At 47.7% G+C, this 20,359-nt stretch overlaps 1 protein-coding gene across 2 annotated transcripts; it reads left to right on the top strand.

Moving 5' to 3' along the window:
- The first annotated feature begins 1,944 nt into the window (after window positions 1-1,944).
- On the top strand, window positions 1,945-19,147 carry LANCL1 (LanC like glutathione S-transferase 1). 2 transcript variants are annotated; one of them, XM_051622695.1, is made up of 9 exons: window positions 1,945-2,064; window positions 2,337-2,454; window positions 9,842-10,049; window positions 12,578-12,713; window positions 13,052-13,198; window positions 15,161-15,343; window positions 15,750-15,926; window positions 16,190-16,262; window positions 17,140-19,147. In XM_051622695.1, exons 1-9 carry the CDS (start codon window positions 1,981-1,983, stop codon window positions 17,214-17,216), a joined length of 1,203 nt encoding a protein of 400 aa, XP_051478655.1. In that variant the 5' UTR covers window positions 1,945-1,980; the 3' UTR covers window positions 17,217-19,147. The 2 variants fall into 2 exon arrangements, with proteins under 2 accessions (XP_051478655.1, XP_051478656.1); XM_051622696.1 differs by lacking the exon at window positions 15,161-15,343.
- Window positions 19,148-20,359: the final 1,212 nt, after the last annotated feature.

Here is a 20,359-nt window from a genome sequence, read left to right as displayed (position 1 = left end):
TAATGGGCCCTAAACCCCAAAAGGCTCCCTAAAACCCACAGAGCCAGCTGCAATGGGCTCTAAAACCCACAGGCCTCTCTTAAGCCCAAAGAGCCAGCTGAAATGGGCCCTAAACCCCACAGTGCTCTCTAAGCCCCACAGAGCCAGCTGAAATGGGCCCTAAACCCCAAAGGGCCTCACTTAAGCCCACAGGGTCAGCAGCAATAGGCCCTACACCCCAAAAGGCTTCCTAAAGCTCACAGAGCCAGCTGAAATGGGCCCTAAACCATACAGGGCTCTCTAGGCTCCACAGAGCCAGCCACAATGGGCCCTGAACCCCACAGAGCCAGCTGCAATAGGCCCTAAACCCCACAGGCCTCCCTTAAACTGTCAGAGCCAACACCAATGGGCCCTAAACCCCACAGAGCTCCCTAAAGCCCACAGAACCAGCCACAATGGCCCCTAAACCTCACAGGCCTCCCTTAAGGTAACAGGGTCTGCTGCAATGGGCTCTTAACCCCAGAAGCCTCTGTTAAGCCCACAGATCCTGCTGCAATAGGCCCTAAGGCCCTCAAGGCTCACTAAGCCCCACAGAGCCAGCCATGATGGGCCCTGAACACCACAGGACTCTGTAAAGGCCACAGAGCCAGCCACAATGGGCCCTAAACCCCACAGAGATCTCTAAAAGCCCACAGAGCCAGCTGCAATAGGCCCTAAACCCCACAGGGCTCCCTAAAGCCCACAGGGTCAGCAGCAATGGGCCCTAATTCCCCACAAACCTCCCTAAAGTCCACAGAGCTACCTGCAATGGGCTCTAAACCTCACAGGCCTCCCTTAAGCCCACAGAGCCAGCTGCACTAGGCCCTAAAGCCCTCAGGGCTCTTGAAGCCCCACAGAGCCAGCCATGATAGGCCCTTAACCCCACAGGGTTCTGTAAAGGCCACAGAGCCAGCCACAATGGGCCTTAAATACAACAAGGCTCCCTAAAGCCCACAGAGACAGCTGCAATTGGCCCTAAACCCCACAGGCCTCCCTTAAGCCCACAAGTCAGCTGAAATGGGTCCTAAACCCAACAAACCTTCTTAAATCCCACAGGGTCAGCTGCAATGGGCCCGTAACCCAACAGGGCTCCCTAAAGCCCATAGAACCAGCTGAAATGGGCCCTAACCCCCGAAGACTCTCTGAAGGCCCCAGGATCAGCTGCAAAGCGTGCCCTAAACCCCACAGGGCTCTCTAATCCCCACAGAGCCAGCCAAAATGGGCCCTAAACCCCCCAGGACTCCCTTATGCCCTCGGAGGCAGCTCCAATAGGCCCTAAACCCCACAGGGACCTCTAAGCCCCACAGAGCCAGGCAAAACGGTCCCTAAACCCAACAGGGCTCTCTCCAGCCCACAGGATTCTCTAAGCCCATCGGGGTCAGCTGCAAGAAGACCCCAAATCCTACACAGCTTCCTAAACCCCTCAGGACCAGAAAAAAACAAAAACAAACAAACAAACAAACAAAAAACCACAACAAAAACAAAAAACAATCCTCTGAACTCCGCACGGCTCCCTAAACCCCGCTGGGTCAGGCGCAAGGGGCTCCTACAACCCACAGGGCTCTCCAAGCCCTGCAGAGTCAGCTCGCAGGAAGCCCTCAACAGCTTCCTAAACAGCCTACCCCAGGGTCCCCTAAACCCCACACGACTCCCTAAATCCCCCAGGGTCCACGGAAAATAAAAAAGGTCCCTCACACCCCTCAGCGGGAGATACAAGGGACCCCCTCAATCCTTCAAGGCTCCCTGAAGCGCGACAGGACGAGCCGCCAAGAGCCTCCAGGCCTCACGGCGCCCAGGAGGAGCAGCTGCCGGGAGCCAACAACCCGCACCCCGACCCCGCCAGCCCCCGGCGCTGCCGGAGCGGCCCGAGGAGCTGCCCGGCCCCGGCCCTGCCTTCCGGGGCGGAGCGGAGCGGGGGCGGGCCCGGCCCGGCCCGGCCCAGCGCGGGCAAACGGCGGCACCATGATGGCGCAGCGGGCGCTCCCCAACCCCTACGCCGACTACGATAAGTCCTTGGCTACCAGCTACTTCGATGCCGCCGGGAGGGTGAGTGCCGGGGGGGCCGGGGCGAGGTGGCCAAGGCGGGAAGCGGGGCCCCCTTCCCAGGGCCGCCCCTGCCAGGAGCCCAGCCCGGGCCTGAGGTACCCGCAGCTTCTCTCGCGAAGGCCTGTCAGGTTAAAAAAAAAAACAAGCCACCACAAAACAGCTCCCTGTTAGCGGCCCCTCCTGCGTACCCAGATCCCCCATCCGCCTGCCGGGTGTTTTCTTCCCGCTCAGTGAGGGGGGGTTTTGCGGTGCGTTCGGTTTTGTCTTCACAGCTGACCCCCGAGTTCACGCAGCGGCTCAACAACAAGATCCGGGAGCTGCTGCAGCAGATGGAGAGGGGCCTCAAGGCTGCCGACCCGCAGGACTGCACGGCCTACACCGGCTGGGCAGGTAGGGGGGTGCCCGCCGGACTGGATGGAGCGGGAGCTCCCTGGAGGGGACTTCTGGGGCAGGCCAAGGCAGCCCATGGGGTGGGGTTTTTTTTGGGTGCATGAGCGATCACAGTCGATCCAGGTCAGGAACTGCGCTTCTTCCGCATGATTTGATCCACCCTAAGACGAGGGTCTCGTCTTTCTCGGTGCTCCCCATTTTTGGAGCAGGTTTCAAGCTGCAGAGGGAAGACTGTAATCTTCTGTAATCTTGGGTCTTCTCTTGGTTAATCGTGCCAAACTTTTGCAACAGAGAAAGCCACCACTTGCTTGAGAGCAAACATGGGAGCCTTCAGAGGGACTTGCTCTAAATCTGGCCATGGTGGGGATGGTGACCACTGCTCCATGAAGTAGACAGGTGCATGTGGTAGGTCCACATGCAAGGAGTGCTTGTGTATGGCATTGGTGACCTTATGGCCTGAGTTTATGGCCATCTTTTCTGTTTGGGCTGAACTTTATCTTATGACATTGTCTGATTGGCAGGTTGCTTCATTCCTGTTCCCCAGGTAGTGCCCCTCCACTTAGCCAGGGCTAGTTCTGCTCCAGTACCTGCTGGAAGGAGCAGAAGTACAAATGTGAGTATCATGAAGGATGGAAGACTTTCTCACACTAACTCTTGTGTGCAAAGCTTCCCTGAGCTTGTCTTTCTCCTGTTCTGCATTATCAACCTGGTTTTCCTTCCTGGGGAGTGTGCACTGCTGTTTTCACTGGAGCCAGGGAGGACACACCTTTCTCTGCCACCTCATCCTTGGCTACTGCTGTGTGCTTTGTCAGCTTTCCTGCCCTCTGCCAGGCTCCAGGGAGGGACCCCAGGATACTTGCAATTAATCTCATGCTCGCTGCAAGATTTATGCCACTTCTTTGTTGTTTTTTGGCAATACACTGCAATCCTAAATGGCAGCTTTCTACATGACAATCTGGGTGTGGCTGGTATGTTCTTGGATGCTGTGGAACTCGGTGCAAACTGTTGCCTTGGGAGAACAGTGTTCACTGTGTTGGTGCTAAACCAACATTTCAGCTTGATGACAGCAGTGCTAGGCATGCCTGCTTAAACATTTTAGCAAGGTAGACAGGGACTGAAAGCACTCTAGAGCAGTTCATAAGAAGTGCTAGGGTGGCAGTATTAAATTCCAGCCTAAGAGAACATCGATGTCATCAGCTGGTGCCTGGCAGCACTCTGCTGCTTCTGTGAATTGAAGCATTTTTTTATCAGTGCTGGCTGATTTCACCTTGGGAGACAGGTTCAATCTTCCAGACTGTGTCACCCTGCTCTGAGGTCCCCTCAGATGAAAAGCCCTCTGTAAGTAAAGATGGTCTTCAGTCATGAGGGTGTTGCTTGGCACAATGGTAGAGTCTACCTCTGGCCAGAATAATTATGGAGATAAAGCAGGAAGATAATCATCTGATGTTAGGAGTACTCTGAAAGTCTGTGGGGAGAAGGTAAACACCATTCCTCAGGAACCAGGTTCCCTTCCTTAGGGTGGTTTTGAGGACCTTCCTGTTGGAAAGCGACTGGAGTTGTGAAACAGTGGTTGAGAGACCTTTGGTAGGATTTCAGCTCGTTTTTATTTGGAAGGGAGGTTCTCAAGAGGGATTCGTCACTTTTCTTCCCAGGAATCTTTCCTCATTGGGCACTCAGCCCTTCTCACCTTGGCTAACAGGATTAGCAAAAACATGTGGACATGTGCTGCAGGTCACAGCCAGCACAGTGAGGTTTGCAGATACTACACTGTATCTTTGTCACCCTCCCTTCTTTTCTAATCCTAGCTATATTAATTTATTCAGTGCTGGTTTCCAGAGACAAAATTAATTGGGCCAAGACAGCAGCTTTTTCATGTAATTGCTTATGTAGAGAAGGTTTGTTGAGTATCTTCTCATGTAAATCATTGCCCAGCAGTCTGAAATCCACCTGCACTCTTGTGGCTGCTAATCAGAGAGATTTGAAATGTGGCTCTCTAAGCACAAACTGTGTGAAATGTAACATACTCAAGTGTACTGCATTACACCCAGTAATACACAGCATATGCTGGCATTTCACTTTGGTGCCCATTTCTTTCCCCACACACTTGACAGAGCCCTGTTCCCCCAGCCTGCATTTGTGCCAGAGAAGCCACAGCTTGTTGGCAAGGGGAAGTTGGAGCAGAGGGAGGGAAGGACTTCTATTTTCAGCTCAGAGGCAGGGAAAACACACTTTGGATCAGGATTATCCAGCCTATGGCTGAATGCCCTCAAAACATGTTTGAGTCGGCTCGTTGCAGTTTCACTCGGGTCCCCACAGAGATCAGGGCACTGTAGGCAACACCTGGTACGTGCCTGGGTATAGACCAGACTCAGCTGCTGTGTTCTCTTCTGTATTTTAATCAGTTTGGCTAGACTGCTGTAAGAGCTTTTGTGGTCTTGCTTGTTTCACTAGTATCCAAGTGAGGAAAGGTAAACTGCCGTGAGCTAATTCCGAATGGGAAGCAGTTCAGCACCTGGCAAAAGTACAACTGCCTCATCCATTTTCAAATAGATCTGCATGAGGAACATGCCTGTGTGTTGGTGTTTCTCATAGCACAAGAGGCTTAACTTCAAAGACTACCTCAACTGGGACCACAGATGATAGAAAGGGAATGGAAGGAGACTGACTTCACTCCTGTCACCTCTTAGCTGACTGCAGAAGCTGGAAAGCTCCTGAGTCCAGTGCCTGCTGGACTGTTGTGTCCTTCCAAGATGATGAGGTGGTCTGCCACTTCAAAGGGTATATAAGGGAGAGATTTCCCTTCCTCCCTGTTATGGCAGTGCCTTTGGAATTTGCTGCCCATGCAAGCATTCCCTTCTCCAGCAATGTCACAGTCACTTTCAGAGCTCAAGGGCCTCTGGTGCAGAGCAGCGAGTCCAGCTGGTCTGCCTCACCCACAGCTTTTGGCTGGCCTGTTGGGAAGTAGAGATGAGGAGCAGAGCTGAGTCGCGTTTGGAAGGACTCTTCAAAAGACACACCAAGATGAAAGAAGCCATTTAAGAAACAAAGATGAAAGAAGCCATTTAAGAATTGATAGAAATTCTGACCATACCAGTTGAGGGAAGCTTCTGGAGAAACACCTTTCATTCATTGTAGTGCAGTATCTTAGTTTTAACCTCAAAATGCAGAGAACTTGCATCTCCTTAAGAGAGTTCTGTTCAGAAAAAAGTCCTCAAATAATCCCTACAGAATAGGAAGCAGTGAGACTGCCTTTGATGGGAGAGGACAGAGTGCCTTGTGTCACCCACATTAACCACATTCCTGGATTCCTGGGTAGCTTTTGTGAATCTTGGAGATAGTCAGTATTTGATTGGACAAGGCTCAGAGCAAAGGGATGTAAATCTGAAGTTGCCCTTATTTCCAGAGGGTTGGATCAGATTAACTCCATGTATCCCTTCTAACCTAACCCATTGTGGGATTCTGTGATGGGGTAACATGTAGTTTTGGTTTGGGCTGTTTTTTTGTTTTGTTTAGTTTTTTTACAGGGGGAAGCTTCTTTGCTAAAAAGTTTGAGAAAAGAAGCTTTGTTACCCAGGTTTTAAGGCTGGAAAAGCTGAGGCACCCTGAGAAATGGCCCATGTCCCACAGCGCAGTAGGAAGGCAAGCTGTACAGTAAATAATGCACCATGGCTTCTCAGACAGTTCCCCTCAGCCCTCTGAAGAAGATGCCCCACTGTTCCGTTCAGCATGGCTTTGGCATGTATTTATGAGCACAAGATAACAACCCACGTGTCTGCACTAGAAAAGATGTGCAGTAAAGCTATGCCACCCCCTCTGTAGCTATTACCCCATGCCTGACACATTAAAATTACATCAGGTTTCTCACTAGAAACCATCAGGCTTTGTACCTACATGCAGAGATAGTTTTCCACTTCTTCCCCCTGTGTTTGACACCCTGCTTTGAGGATGCTAGCTGACTTACTCCCTGGGTCAGTGCAAGATCTCTGACCTCTTTATTACTGTAGATGGCAGGTTTGGAGCTGCTCCAAATTAGGACAAGAAATCTCCTCTTGTGGCAACCTCACGTCCTTTGTGAAAGGACCACATTGCAGCTCAGCTCCTGGTGGACAAGAGGCATGTTCAGACCAGCTGAATGCCCATCCCTGGTGGTGCTGTCAGCAAGGGGACTGCAGAGGAGCTGATGCCAAGCAGTGCTTACTCTCACTTGTATCCACTCTTTCAGCATGAAGGGGAAGCTTTGTCTCACTACTGCTGTTCTGCCACCAGAGAACTGTTTGCAGTGGTAGTGCAATCCAACATAAAGAACGAGTCTAAACTTGCAGGCAAGTTGAGGCACAGCTTTACTTGTCTTTGATCAACAGAATGGTCATATGGATGAGATGTCTTTTCAGCCTGCTGCAGTGCTTTAGCTCTCAAGCAAGAACTTTTTGGGTATCTCCACTGATGTCTGCTCTGTTGAAAGCAGTGTTTGCTCAAGTCAGGGCCACCAGCACCAACCAGTGCAAACAATTGCATGTCTGCTCTGTATGTTTAAGTCTTCTCTCTGCCTTGCTCAAAGGAAGCTTCTAATGCAAAGCACCCCTCAGCAGCCACAATGCTGCCCATACAGGGTGGAAAGAGGAAAGAGATGTTGTTTACCACCCTACTGAAGATGTTAAACAAACAGGCTTTGTGAGAGACATGCAGAATTCATTGTTGCCTCCTGATTTCCTGCAGTGACCAAGCATCTCGGTCATTAGCACTCCGATGTATTGGCTTCCCACACACTAGAGATGGCAGTTTCAGTCACCAGAGCCCTGCTAAAGGATGTGCTGTCAGCAGCAAGTGTTCACTGCCATCCTGCAAGGAGCAAAAAGCTTTCAAGTCTGAAGAAACGTTAGTAACCCATAAAGAGAACAAAGCCTGTACATCTTTGGCAATGGCAGACCACAGGCAGTCACTGCATGGCAGTTCTGCTAGAAACAATCAGGAATCTCACAGGTCACAAAAACAGGTCACATTTCCAGCTGGGGGACTGAACACAGACCTACCTCCAGGGCACACAGAAATGGAGCAGACCCACTGCTTACCTAACCCCTTTTGACTGATGATGCCATGTTTGTACAGCACTTCAAGCATGCCAAACAAACAGCCCATCAGTTGGCAAGCCCTGCCTGGCCAGTTGGGGTGAGGCAGAGCTATGGAGTAGCTTCTGCCAAGTTCATCCAGTGGGAACTCTCTTGCCTCCAGTCTGCACTGCCTCTGAAATATGCTGCCTACATCTTGGCACAGAGGTCAAAATAGGATATTCCCAGGCAACTACCTTTTGTATTCCTCTCCATGCCTCTGTAAACATGGGCCTGCCCTCCTCTGCTGGCCTTCCTGACTTTTGGGCTCACAGGCCACAAGACAGCAAGCAGTGGGCTGAAGGCAGCACTGCACTAAGCCCTTCTGATCAGCTTGAGAACATTAATTCCTTGAGGAAGAAGTTGAGAAAATTTGCTTTAGATTCAATTTCTAAAGCCTTTGGGTTTTAAAAGACAAAATTAACAACCTGGGCTAGCAAGTCATCCCTTCTGTCCTTTAATATAGGTCAGTGTTTTTTTGGAGTCTTTCCAAAGATGCTTGGGACTAGGAGGAAAGGGGGTGAGAAATATTTTAAAAGAAGAGAGGTAAAGAAGCCAGAGGAAAACAATGCTGAGACATTTACTTTCTAAGAATTCAATCCTAGCAGTGGTCTTAGCATGGTAGTTATGTACATAATTAGGGTGGTGTGATGGCAATGGGAATAAAAGCTACTTACAAAGCAAAAACTTCTATATTAAACCAGGTAAGTCAAGAGTGCAAGTTGTGCTCAGCTATCAAGCCTATTAAAGCTATGCTAGGTGCCAAATAAATGAAGGAAAGTCCCTTGACATTTACTAGCTGGAAGAGGAGGGTTTCCCTTAAAAAAGGGCTTCATCTCCACATCCTTACAGAGTTGAGTGATGGCACTGTACACCTGAGCTCTCTCTGGAAATACCAGCACTGAACTGCTTAGAGAGAGAACAAGGTTATTAGCTTCAGCAAGAAATGGAAATTTGGCTGTAATATACATGTGAAATTGAATTGTCTGTAGCACGAAGCTTTGGAGATTACCCATGCAAAATGAGAAAATGATCTAAATTTAAAATTGTCCTGAGTGCCATGAAAAGCAATTTTGCAGCCTGCTTGTCCTCCCTCACCTTACCACACCAAAATCTGCGGAGAGTGGATCTACTAATTTAGGCTTAAATGCAGGACCCGAGTCTTCTTAGAAATGGTTACTGGTAAGGGGAGAAAAAAGCTTTTCTGAAAGTGATATAGGCCAGTGGCTTTCTCCAGTGCATGTCTGAGGATGCCTTCCCAATCAGAAGGATGGTTCAAACGTGGCAGAATTTCAGACACTGAGGACTTCTCAGTTACCTACTAAAAGCTTCAAGAGCTGGATGAAGATGAGGCAGATGGAGACAAAGGACAGCACTTGATGTGACCTCTCAGTAGCAGTATTGTTTCTGTAGCTGGCCAGCCCATTGAAAACCTCCAGGAGGGACCGTGCAGCCTTTTCCAGCATCCCAGGAAACTGTTTATGTTTTAGGCAAGGGCTGATCTCAGGAATGTTGCGCTGCAGACAAAAGTTGGGCAGCCCCCTTCTTCTCAAGGATACACCAGTCCTTGGTGTAGGGCTTGGGACCTGCTCAGTAGCAGGAGATGATGTCCAGAGAGCTGTAACAACCTTGTTGGTGCTTTCCAGTAGGAGGGACGGGAAAAAAAATAAGTTTAAAAAATCACCAAACAAGAGCCAAGTAGGGTGTCTTAAGGGTGCTGCTTCTCAGTGCTGATGATGTGCCACTTTTTTTGAAAATCCAATCCATGCTAAGTGACCCAGCCCTTTACCTCCTGGCATGGGAAAAAATAATTGAGATAGGTAAGCGCTCAGCACAGCTCTGCCACAAGTACCATCTTGCCCAAAGATTACTTGTTGTTTTTTTTCCTCCACGGTTTAGCAACAGTCCCAAGTGCAACTGACAGATTTAGGTGGGTTTGTCTAGGTCTTGTCTTTTGTTCCTTGCTACTAAAATAGTATGTAACTTGTGTATCAGAAGCTCTGCTGTTCTCCAGGACCTCCTGGGTCAGACACTGCTCTTGTCTGGCCCTGCAGTCTGCTTATGAGCAACATCAAGTACAAGGAGGTCATAAAGCAGGAGAAGAAGCTGTGGATGCTGCAGCTTTTGGTTGTGCCCCTGAATTTGCCCGAGAAGCCTGTCTAGAATGCTTGTGCCCTAGATTAATCTGAGGGCCAAGCTTTTAGGTTCCTTAAAACAGCCAGGGCACATAGTGGGAAACATATACTTTTCTGGTGGGTGCAACCTTAATGTTCCTTCTACAGGCATTGCTTTGCTGTATTTGCACCTGTATGAGGTGTATGGAGACCCAGCCTATCTTCAGGTGGCCCACGAGTACGTGAAGAAGAGCCTGAGCTGCCTGACACGACGATCTATCACTTTCCTGTGTGGAGATGCTGGGCCCCTGGCAGTGGCTGCTGTTGTCTACCACAAACTGCAGAGCCAGAAGCAGTCAGAAGACTGCATCACCCGGTAAAACACTTGGTTACACCTTTGATCTCATGTTCCTCTTCCTCACAGACCTGCTGTGGGCTTGTACCAGCCACTTTCCACCAAGCCTGAATACATTTGGTTGCCGTGTCATGTGAAAACTAAGCCAGTAACTTTGCAGGGCAGCACAAACTTGTTCTGCCCTGGGAAAGAGCTACTTAAGGACAAACAGGCTTGCCTGGCAGGCTGCAGAGCAAGGATATTGCTCAGCTGGCACTGCCATCTTAAAAATAATCCAAATAAACACAGAGGAAAAAATTAAAAAAAAAACACAGAACACGAGGTTTGGTATTTTTTGAGAACCCTCAAGTTTAGCTTTACAGCTGTTTTGATTAAAAAGGAGAAGTGTAGATTAATTTTATTACTTGCTTCCACTTGCTATTTGTTAGTTGACTTTGACCTAAACATAAGATTAGACAGCATCCCTTTCAACTGCTGAATGCAGCTGGTTATGATTCATTTATTTCTATTTCCTGCCTTTCCTTAATTGTTTTCAAATGTATTTCTGTTGGGTACTTATGACAAGAAAAGGACAAACAAGTCCTACAATCAGATCAGCATGTGGCAGGGGAAGGAAAGAAGTTAAGGAGATGCAGTTGCAAGCTGTTCTTGTTTAAGGGAGATCAGTTTTGAGAAGGTGAAAATCAGCCCTGTAAAGAGTTTCCGTTTACATGTGGTCAGCACAAAACCAAGACAAAACCCCTGACACTTCAGAACAACACTGAATGCCCTCAAACAGCCCCGAGCAACTGATGCATAACAGCAATTAAAAAAAGCCATGGGTGGGAATCAGAGGTGCCTGTGTGGTTTGGACACTAAGTTCCTCACTCCCTTAACTAAGAATAGCTTCTGGTTTATGTGGATACAGTCACTCTGAGGATGAAACTCCTTTCTTTGTTCTTGAAATAATCGGTGGTTTAGGTTTTGCTTAGTATCGTGTCAAAGTGGTGAACGTCACCAAACAATGGATTTGCTAACAAAAAGGTACTAATCTGCCAAACAGTACTGGCCAGTTACACTCAGTGCATAAGTCCCAAGTTATGAATAATCCCCAATATGTTTTCTTGCTGTAGCTCCCTCCTTCCTGTATCCCTTCTGTTCTGCCTACAGTTTTGTGTCAGAATGGAAACTCATTAATCCTGCACTGCCATCTAATGGCATAATAAAGGCAGAGCCCTGGAAATCAGTTTCTTCATACACCTGAGAAGAGGAAAAAAGAAAAATGGGATTTTCTTGAAGGAACAGTTATACTGTCCTTACTTTGCCACCAATTCCCAGAACAGTTAATCTGATCATGCAACCCTTATAAAGAGAATATTTCTTTGAGAAATAACTCCCGTATTCACATCTCTTATGTGGGTTTTGAGCATGCTGTTCAGCTACAGAGCAGTTGCTAAGTTATGCAGCTCAAGTGCATAGAAAATGCACTTTATCACAGCTGCAGAGAAGCAGGAACTCCCTCCATTTTATTCTTTCTTTAAAGCACCTCATCTTTACAAAGCCCAAGGAGAGAATCCATCAGCCAGGTTTTACCTGCAGTGGAATAGACAGAAGCTTGCTTTTTCTTAGCTCCTTGCTTTTGCCTAAATGAGTTCATGACCAACAAATGTGCTTTTATGCTCTGGAGAAACTTAATATTTCAGGGCAGCCCATTTTCCAAGAGCCTGTGAAAATCTGAGCTGTGTTCCAGGAGTCCTCTTTTCCTTGCCATCTCCAACCAATTCAGAAGGTTAAAAGTTTGCTTTTAGAGCCAGTGACATACAAAAATCCCATCTTGCTCTACAGCTGCTTTGCTTACCCTCTGTCCAGAAACCTGATTTTTGACAGTTGAAATACCAGGCTGATAGTGAGCAGGAGTGGCTCTTCCTTTCAGGACCTCAATTTACCCCCTCACATCTGAGAAATGCATTCTGCATGAAAGCACCTCTTTCTCCACTGACAGTGTAGCCCTGGCCACTTGCAGACATGGAGAGAAAGGGACTTTTCTATCAGGCTTCTGAGGACAAGTTGAGAGATTTTTCCACATACCATCAGCAACAGTTTGACTTTTTAGCATTCCTTGAGCAGCCAAATTAAACAGATACTAGTTAAGTCTGAAAACAGTCATTTTTGGCAGAGCATCTGCCTTGCCAGCTGCAGCACACGGTAATGGTGGGCAGCCTTTCTGAGCAATCAGCAACTTCATATGCTGCCCTGCAGACCAGGTTTCCCCACAAGTAGCCTTTCCCAGAGCTGGTGCTCTAAAAAACAAGCACATAATACAACTGCATTGGAAAGAGCTGAGCAGACTAAACTAATAATCCATACAAAAATCAAAGGGGAAAGAGGGATTCTGTGATTATGCACCTTGCGTAGCTAGAAGGCTGAGACCCAGAGATTGGCCTGATGTCTCCCGGGGGGCAGGCAGCATGCAGGAACAAACCCGTGTTTTGGGGTTCCAGTCTCACTGCTTGCTTATGTGGCTTTGAGTGTCCTCTTATCTCCCTCACGTGGTGCTTTTTTCTCTGCAGTTTGCTCCATCTACAGAAGCTTGACTCGCGAGTGCCAGACGAGCTGCTGTACGGGCGCCTGGGCTACCTCTATGCACTGGTATTTGTGAACAAGCACTTTGGAGAGGAAAAGATCCCTCAAAGTCACATTCAACAGGTACTGTGGCTGCTGCTGATTTGTTAGCTGTCTCTTCCCCTGCAGCTCATCTTGGAGCAGGTGAAAATCAATGCTAGATGTAAAGAACTCAGGCAAAAAGGGAGAAACCACGTCATGTTATCCCTGCTCTTCTTCCAAAAGGACAAAGCACCCCACCCCCCAGTACCATCCATATAAATCCACAGGCAGTACTGAACTGGCACATATATCACTCCCTCACCCACAGTCTTCCCTGTGTTCGGGCAGAAAAACAACCCTTTTGTTCTGTGCCAGGATATTCATTGTGCTGTGTCCAAGATAACAGCATTTCCCTCACCTGTATCTGTTCCCTTCCACAGGTCTGTGAAGCTGTTGTGGCCTCAGGAGAGAGCTTGGCCAAAAGGAGGAACTTTACTGCAAAGAGCCCACTGATGTACGAGTGGTACCAGGAGTACTACGTAGGGGCAGCCCATGGTTTGGCTGGGATTTACTATTTTCTCATGCAGGTAAGAGGCACTGGAGGGGAGGGGCCTTTAGCAGCTGTTTCTCATTTCTTTGAACAAAGAGGAGCATTTGAATTGGCTCTTGGTGATATCAACCTGGGCAGGATCCCTTGTCCGATGGACATAATCCTGGGTTTGATCAAGTTACTACTTCTAAAGGTTTTCTCAAAATCTGTGAGATGGAATTTCCCACATCGGTGATGATCCATAGGGAAATGTGGCCTTTCACATAAGAAAGCCCCATAAGTCAGCTGGGTCTGAGCTTCCCTTTGCCCCTTCCTGTTTTCATTGCTTATAAAGTATTCCCAGCTCTTGGTATCTGTGGACTTCCTGCATCATTTAAGGTGGTTACTTGGAGCAATCTCAGATCATTACAGAATGAGAATCTGTGCAAGGAAAGCATGGCAAAAGAGACTGTGTTCATAGGAAGAAAGTGGGAAATATCTTTCTTTCCAAATCAGAACCTATGTCTGAACCCAGGAAAAGTGGAACTTTTTGCTTTGGAAAGCAGCTGAATGCTGTAGTGCTTGAAGTAAGCAGGGGAAGACAAGAGGGAGGAGCTGCAGAGCCCCTTTCCTTTGCTGTTCTGTTTCCCACAATTTTACACAACTCACTGGAGCTTTAGAAATCTTTGCTTTCCCAGCTCTGAAATGAGGGTGATAATTCCCCTGTGGTTCACTTTGTGCATAAATTTACAGAACTTGAGCTCTTTGAAAAATAACGGCAAAAAATAACATTGCATTTTCAAAGCATTCAGGGCACCTACTGATCAACACAATTTATTTCGACGTAGTAATGTTCACAGAAATAGGTGATACCTTTTATTAGACCCAACTCACAGCAGGTGGACAAAAAACCACCAGGTATCAACTATTTGAGCTTTCCTTCAGTAGCTTCAAAGCTCAAGCCCATATGCAGGATAAGGGAGGTTCCTGTGGGTGTAAGCTTCTTATGTGACTCAGAGAAGAAGAGGTGATTGGTGTTTTTTAAGCAGGAGGAGATTTGGCAAGAGGAGGATGCCAAGTGATTATTGCCCAGGAGTACAGAATGGCTAGTTGAGAGCAGGGGAGACAAAGGTTTGCTGTCAGCCTAAATTTTCACCAAGTCCCTGACATTTTTTCCAGGCTGATGTTTTAAAGAATTTAAGTCTCTAATATTTCATGGACTTTGTGCATCACTTCTATATAAAGTACAAGGAGCCTTAGTCAGCCAAGCATAATGCACAGAAAGCCTTAGGAGAATCAGACAAGGGAAATATGGAGGACATTGGACTTTTATGGTTCTACTGCATGAGTATTTATTTTTAATTTTCAAGTTATCAGCCTGGGAACAGTCTGATCCTTTGATGAGAGTGCTTATTGCAGCCTACCATGGGAATTCAGAACTGCACAGATTCATGTGCAGCACTGTCACTGGAAGAGGACACTGAAGCCACTCCCTTGCTTCTGTCTGAGGTCAGCAGTGAACTGACCCCCTACCAGTTACCCAGAAACATCTGTGAAAATGCAGCATCACAGCCTGCCAGCTGGGCTGGCCCAGCAACCCAGAGCCTAGATGCTCTGGGTTCTAGAAATCAATCCTTGTATTCAACTTGAATGCTGTTCTCACAGTTTACCTCTTTACTCCAGCTCTGAGTACCTGAGATGATTTCTACTCATCTTCAGGAAAAGCAGCAGCAAGCCTTTTTGCTTAGAGGGCCACATGACATGCTAGGAGCAGCCTTGTTTCTGGGGCTGCAAAGGCAGGACTGGAACTAAGTCCCTGCCAAAAGGCAGAGTAGCCAGGAGCCAGGTGTGTGTTTGTGGTGTGTGAAAGCCTGGACCAAAGAAATTACTTGAGTTACAAGGAGCATGTAGGAACGTGGCCATAGCTGGCTTTGTTTCTGCCTTTCAGGCAGATCTTGGGTCTCTTAGTGAGAGACATAACAGTAATTCTCCTTGATTTAACACTTGCTTTCTTTCTTAGCCTGGCCTTGGAGTGAGTCAAGTAAAACTTCACAACACAGTCAAGCCCAGCGTGGACTATGTCTGCCAGCTCAAGTTCCCATCTGGCAATTACCCTCCATGCATTGATGACACCAGAGACCTACTTGTCCACTGGTGCCATGGGGCACCAGGTGTTATCTACATGCTTATCCAGGCTTACAAGGTACCAGAAATCTTGCAAAATGTGGATCTTCATCACAGAGAAGACTGTTGAGAGTCCCGCTGCCTGAAAGTAGGATGGCTTGTTACAATGAAATCACTCCCCAGGGACCACTGACTGAAACTGAAATCAGTCTTTTAAAAAAATTGTGGTTTTAAATACCCATCAGGTGTGTGGGGTGTCCTATTGCAGGTGACTGATGGTAACAGCTAGTTGTGTGTGAAGTAATGGTCATACAGCCCCATTCATCCTGTCAAAAACATCCTCCTTTCAAGTAGACAGCAAAGTCAAAGCATTAAGATTTTAGTAGGAGAGAAACTAATTATCCCAAACCTTCCCACTGACACAGGGATGCTCTTTGTGTGGAGGAAATTGCTTGAGCAAGAGGAAATACTTCTTGTCTCTGCAGGTCTTTGGGGAACAGCAGTACCTAAGTGATGCCCTGCAGTGTGCAGAAGTGATCTGGCAGCACGGGTTGCTGAAGAAAGGCTACGGGCTGTGCCACGGGGCAGCTGGCAATGCTTATGGCTTCCTAGCACTGTACAACCTCACTCAGAATATGAAATACCTGTACAGGGCTTGCAAGGTGAGAGCCTATGTAAGGAAGGGAGAGGGGATTATCCCTTTCTGCCTTTTACATCACCACCTTTGCCTTTGAAATTTAATTTCTGCTGTGGCAGCTCCACCAGAATAGTCCTTCAACAGCACCATCACTGTCTGACAGGCTGCACAGAAGGAAGATGCAGCAGGAGCCTTTCTCTGCACGGGATAATGCAAAGATTAGTGTGGTTATTTTTTAAGATCTGTCTTGAAGAGAATTTGAAAAGCTTTTTGTTCCTCTTTCCTCAGTTTGCAGAGTGGTGTTTAAGTTATGGTCAACACGGATGCCGGACTCCAGACACACCCTTCTCTCTCTTTGAAGGTAACCTCCATCTCTGTGCGTGTGTTTTGCTCCCGGATCTGAGCCAGCCCAGCACCAAGGACAAATTTAATACATGCTCCACTCAAGTCTTTGCCAAACTCAGCATAGAGGATGGGAAGGAAATTGTATTCACAGTTTTTACCCTTTCCCAGAAGGGAGAAGTCTCCTTGTAGCACAGGCAAATATCTGAGCTGGAGTGTCTGGTCCTCTTGGGCCTCCTGCACAGATTCTGCAAACAGGTCTCAAGAGCAGCTCTTTAATGGGTACCAGTCAAAGTCTACCTTACAGTAATTTGTAGCCTGGCTTCTCAGTCAGTCTCTTTTCAGTACAGCTTTAAGGACTGACGTCCTTCAGGAGCTTTCCAGTTCCATTCCAAAGGTGTGAGGAACAAACAGGGCTGCTTTTGTAGGCCTGTTGGCTTCTGTGGCACTTTGTCACTAAGGGCTCCTCCAAAATCTGCCATCAGCAGGCATTGCTGAAACAGCCAGTTCCTCAGCTCACCTGAATCTCCCCAGTTTTTCTGCAGGCCAGCAAATGAGGGCAGTTACATCAGTGAGGTCCTGAGGAAGCAATGTCACAGGGTCCAGAGTTATGCAGATATTCCAGATTGTTAAACCTGCAGTCAGTTAAAGGGAGGAAGCTGGAAGGGGGAAGATCCATCATGTTTCCCCAGGGGCTTTTCAACATTTAATTAGCTTCAAAATGCTTTCCCAACTGAGGTACCTAAGTTGCTTGAGAAAGCTGGGTTCAGACCTTAGAAATTATTTAGGTCCTTCTGAAAATGTTACCCTTTTTTCTGTCTTCATGACTCATTTACCCCCTGGATAGTTGCTAAAAGGGAATGTCTCTGAACCACATTGTTTTCTCTCATCCTCAGGAATGGCTGGAACCATTTACTTTCTTGCAGACCTGCTGGTGCCAACCAAGGCCAAGTTCCCTGCGTTTGAACTCTAATTCTGAGCTTAGCACTTTCCTGCTGAATCCATCCACACCTAGAAAAGCAGGTCAAGGCTGCTTTCTCCTTCTTCCAGACTCATCATTGTTCACCTAACTGAACATCAACCCATCCTCCTGAGGGCATGCTGAGTTCTCTAATGCTTCTGGTCATCTCATTGCATTGTTTCAATTGAAAAGACAGAAGGCAGGTTTTACTGATGTCTCTTACAATTGCAGGGCTGCAGGTGGGAGCAGGGAGAAAATGTACAGTATTTTATTGGGTCTAGAGTTTTGCTATTTTCTGTATCCCATTTCCTGGGAGAAAGTTTTCTGTTGAATGTAACTCCAGCCATTTATATTTTTTTGTGCTGACAAATAGTTGCAGGAATTTAATTGCCTTTGAAAAACAGAACATGAAAATCTGAGACTGCAAGTTGCAAGCTCCTTTTAAGTGTTTTCTTTCTGAGCACCCAGGGAGCAGGCAGTTCAGGAACTGGGCTGCTCCAACTGAAGTTAATGTGATGGACTGTGGAGTCTTGATACATGTTTTCTTAAATGTCACAGTGCAAGTGGTACAGCTGGAACTTCCATGATAAAGCCTTGTCCTGAACTTCCTCCTGTCTGCTTTAAAGGCAAAGGCTAAGTATAGCTCTTCTGTGACAGACTAGTAATCCATTAGCTTTTGTGCTTATTTGACATCTTAAGCTAAACATTGCAAAAATCCATCAATTTAATGGAAAACTCCCATCTAAAAGTGAGCTAAGCATGCTTGTTGGTATGGATGCTTCTGCTTAGTTTTGAAAGTGTATTTTGCATTCTTTATTTAAAATTGTGTATGACTACTATAGGTGTTAGGTGGTGCTGGGCCCACCAGCAGCAGCATGGGAAATGTATTCCACTGAGTTCTGTCAGTGTTCAACCTATTACCTGTATAGATTTGGTTTACATGCTTTGTTTTACAAGCTTTCCTGAACCTGGATAATTTCAGTCACTTATTTGCCTCATTACTGCTTATTCTGCTTGGATATACAACCACACATCCAACCAACTGGAAAATCTGCCCTAGCTTAAGTAGTGGTGACTGTCAAGCAGACCTGGTACTTGCAAGTGGTAAACCTGCTTTTCTGTCCTTAGCTGATGCTACACTCATGTGCAGCAGCTCAGGACCTAACCCTTGCAAACCACTCTCTCAGCACTGAGCACAAGCTACACACAGCACAGTGAAGGTCACTGATGCAGCTCTTTGTGCTGTTTAAGGGCAGCTCCTCAGCCTGTGCCAGAGTCAGTGTGGGTTTTGATCTTTTAAGGGCCCAGTTCCTGAGTGCCTCAGGCCACCTGAGATCAGGCAGGCAGGCAGCTGCCTGCTTCCAAGCTGGCACACCCTGCACCGGCAACAGTGAAGCAGGAGGCCCAATCCTGGCACACCAACCCAGCAAGCTCACATGTGCCTGAGCACAAGGCAGCCTAACCACAGCTGCACGGGCTGCTCCTGCAAGGAGTAGAAACCATTCCTGCAAGGCTGGCTGTTTCCTCAAAGCCCAGCCTCCCTCTGCCATCACACCTTCATCAAGAGACAGCCCAAAGCACAGAGAAACTCACCTGCTTTAGGCTGGGCATCCCCATCAGAAGCCTCAAGCTCACATGGACTCAGCAGTGGTCAGTCCTTATCATTCACAGGGCCTAAACAGCACAGGGAGGTGACTGGAAAGGAGGACCCTTGAGAGCAGAATTTGGCTACATTTAACAGCATCCTGCAGTACATGGGGCCTGCTCCCAGTGTGGCTAGTGTAATGGCAGCACAGGGACACTGCTCTGAGCCTGGGCTTCTCCTGGCACTTCTTGTGTAAAGGAGATGGTTCCTGCCAGATACCATGGCAGCACTATCCCAGGGTTCATACACCAATCTGCATCTGCTGAGGGAGCACTGTTTAATAAAAATGCTGAAACGAGCAAGTGTTCTGTTCTTACCCTCTGCTTTGTGACAAGGATCCATATCTAAAGAGATGAAGATACACCACAAAAACATTCGCTCTGGTGGCTCCTGGAGGCTCACTGGCCTCCCACCCACCCTGAGTGTTAAGAGTATTTCACCGTTATCCCCATCTCCAATTCCTCAAGCCCACTCCAATGCTTTTCCTCACAGGCTGTGCTTTTCTCCCAGGACATTCTTTTGCAGTGCTGTCTCCAAGCCAAGGCCATGTCCTCCCTGCTGTGGTTTCCATTGGAGACCACAGTCCTGCAGGTTAGTCTTAATTGCTCACAGGCATATTTCGGTGCAAGGCAGCCTCCACAAACGCCAGCTCAACCCCTGCCTCCAACAGGGACCTTGCTCCCATCTGACAGGCATGGAGCTGGCAGAGGTGGAGAATTAAGGTTGCATGTTCCACACATGACTCCCCAACAGCAGCTGTGGGAGAAACAGCCATGTGGTGCACAAAGCTGCTGGGGAAGGGCTTAATTTCCACTAGTTACTCCAGCCAGACCTTGCTTCTCTCCAGCATCTCCTCTGACTTCCATCTCTCCACACCACTGCCTAGCCTTTCCCCCTTCGGTTTTTTGTTTTGTTTTGGGATTTTTTTGGTGTGTTTTTGTTTGTTTGTTTTTTGTTTTTTTTTTGTCATGTTTTTCCACCACAGTGTAATACCTTGGTCAAATCTGAGTGGGGTTTTCTTGGGTAACACCCAAGGAAATATGGCTGGTCCCAGTGAGGCCACAAGTCCATCTCCAGGCCAGCAAGGTCCCAGAACATTCAGCTGATTCTTTGCAAGAGGTTATTATTTTACATTAAGAAAAACATCTCTCACATCTTCCTGTCCATAACATCCGATGAGCTCTTTGGCCAAAGTGTCCCCTGCCTCCCTTTAGCTGCACCCAGGAAAGAAACCTGAACTGAAGGCCAGTACTTAAACCAGGAAATGTAAACCTCAAGACTTAAAACTCTAAACGTAAAGAAGTGTCTGAAGACAAAACCCAACAGAGCAAGAGGCACCAGATCTGCCCAAAATAAACAGCTGAGGAAACATGCTGGAGCCCAGCTAGGCCTGCCCCTGAAAAGGGAGCCCCTGGCTGAAGTGAGGTGGAGGTGGCCTCAGAAAGGGGCTGTGTGCCCCAGCAGGTGGCAATGCAGCCTGACAGCAGCAGCCACTCTGCTTCCGCCCACA

The sequence above is a fragment of the Apus apus genome, chromosome 6 (genome assembly GCF_020740795.1).
Source record: "Apus apus isolate bApuApu2 chromosome 6, bApuApu2.pri.cur, whole genome shotgun sequence".
NCBI classification, from domain to species: domain Eukaryota; kingdom Metazoa; phylum Chordata; class Aves; order Apodiformes; family Apodidae; genus Apus; species Apus apus.
Note: the sequence above shows the minus strand (reverse complement) of the source record. Positions and strands in the feature narration are given on the sequence as shown.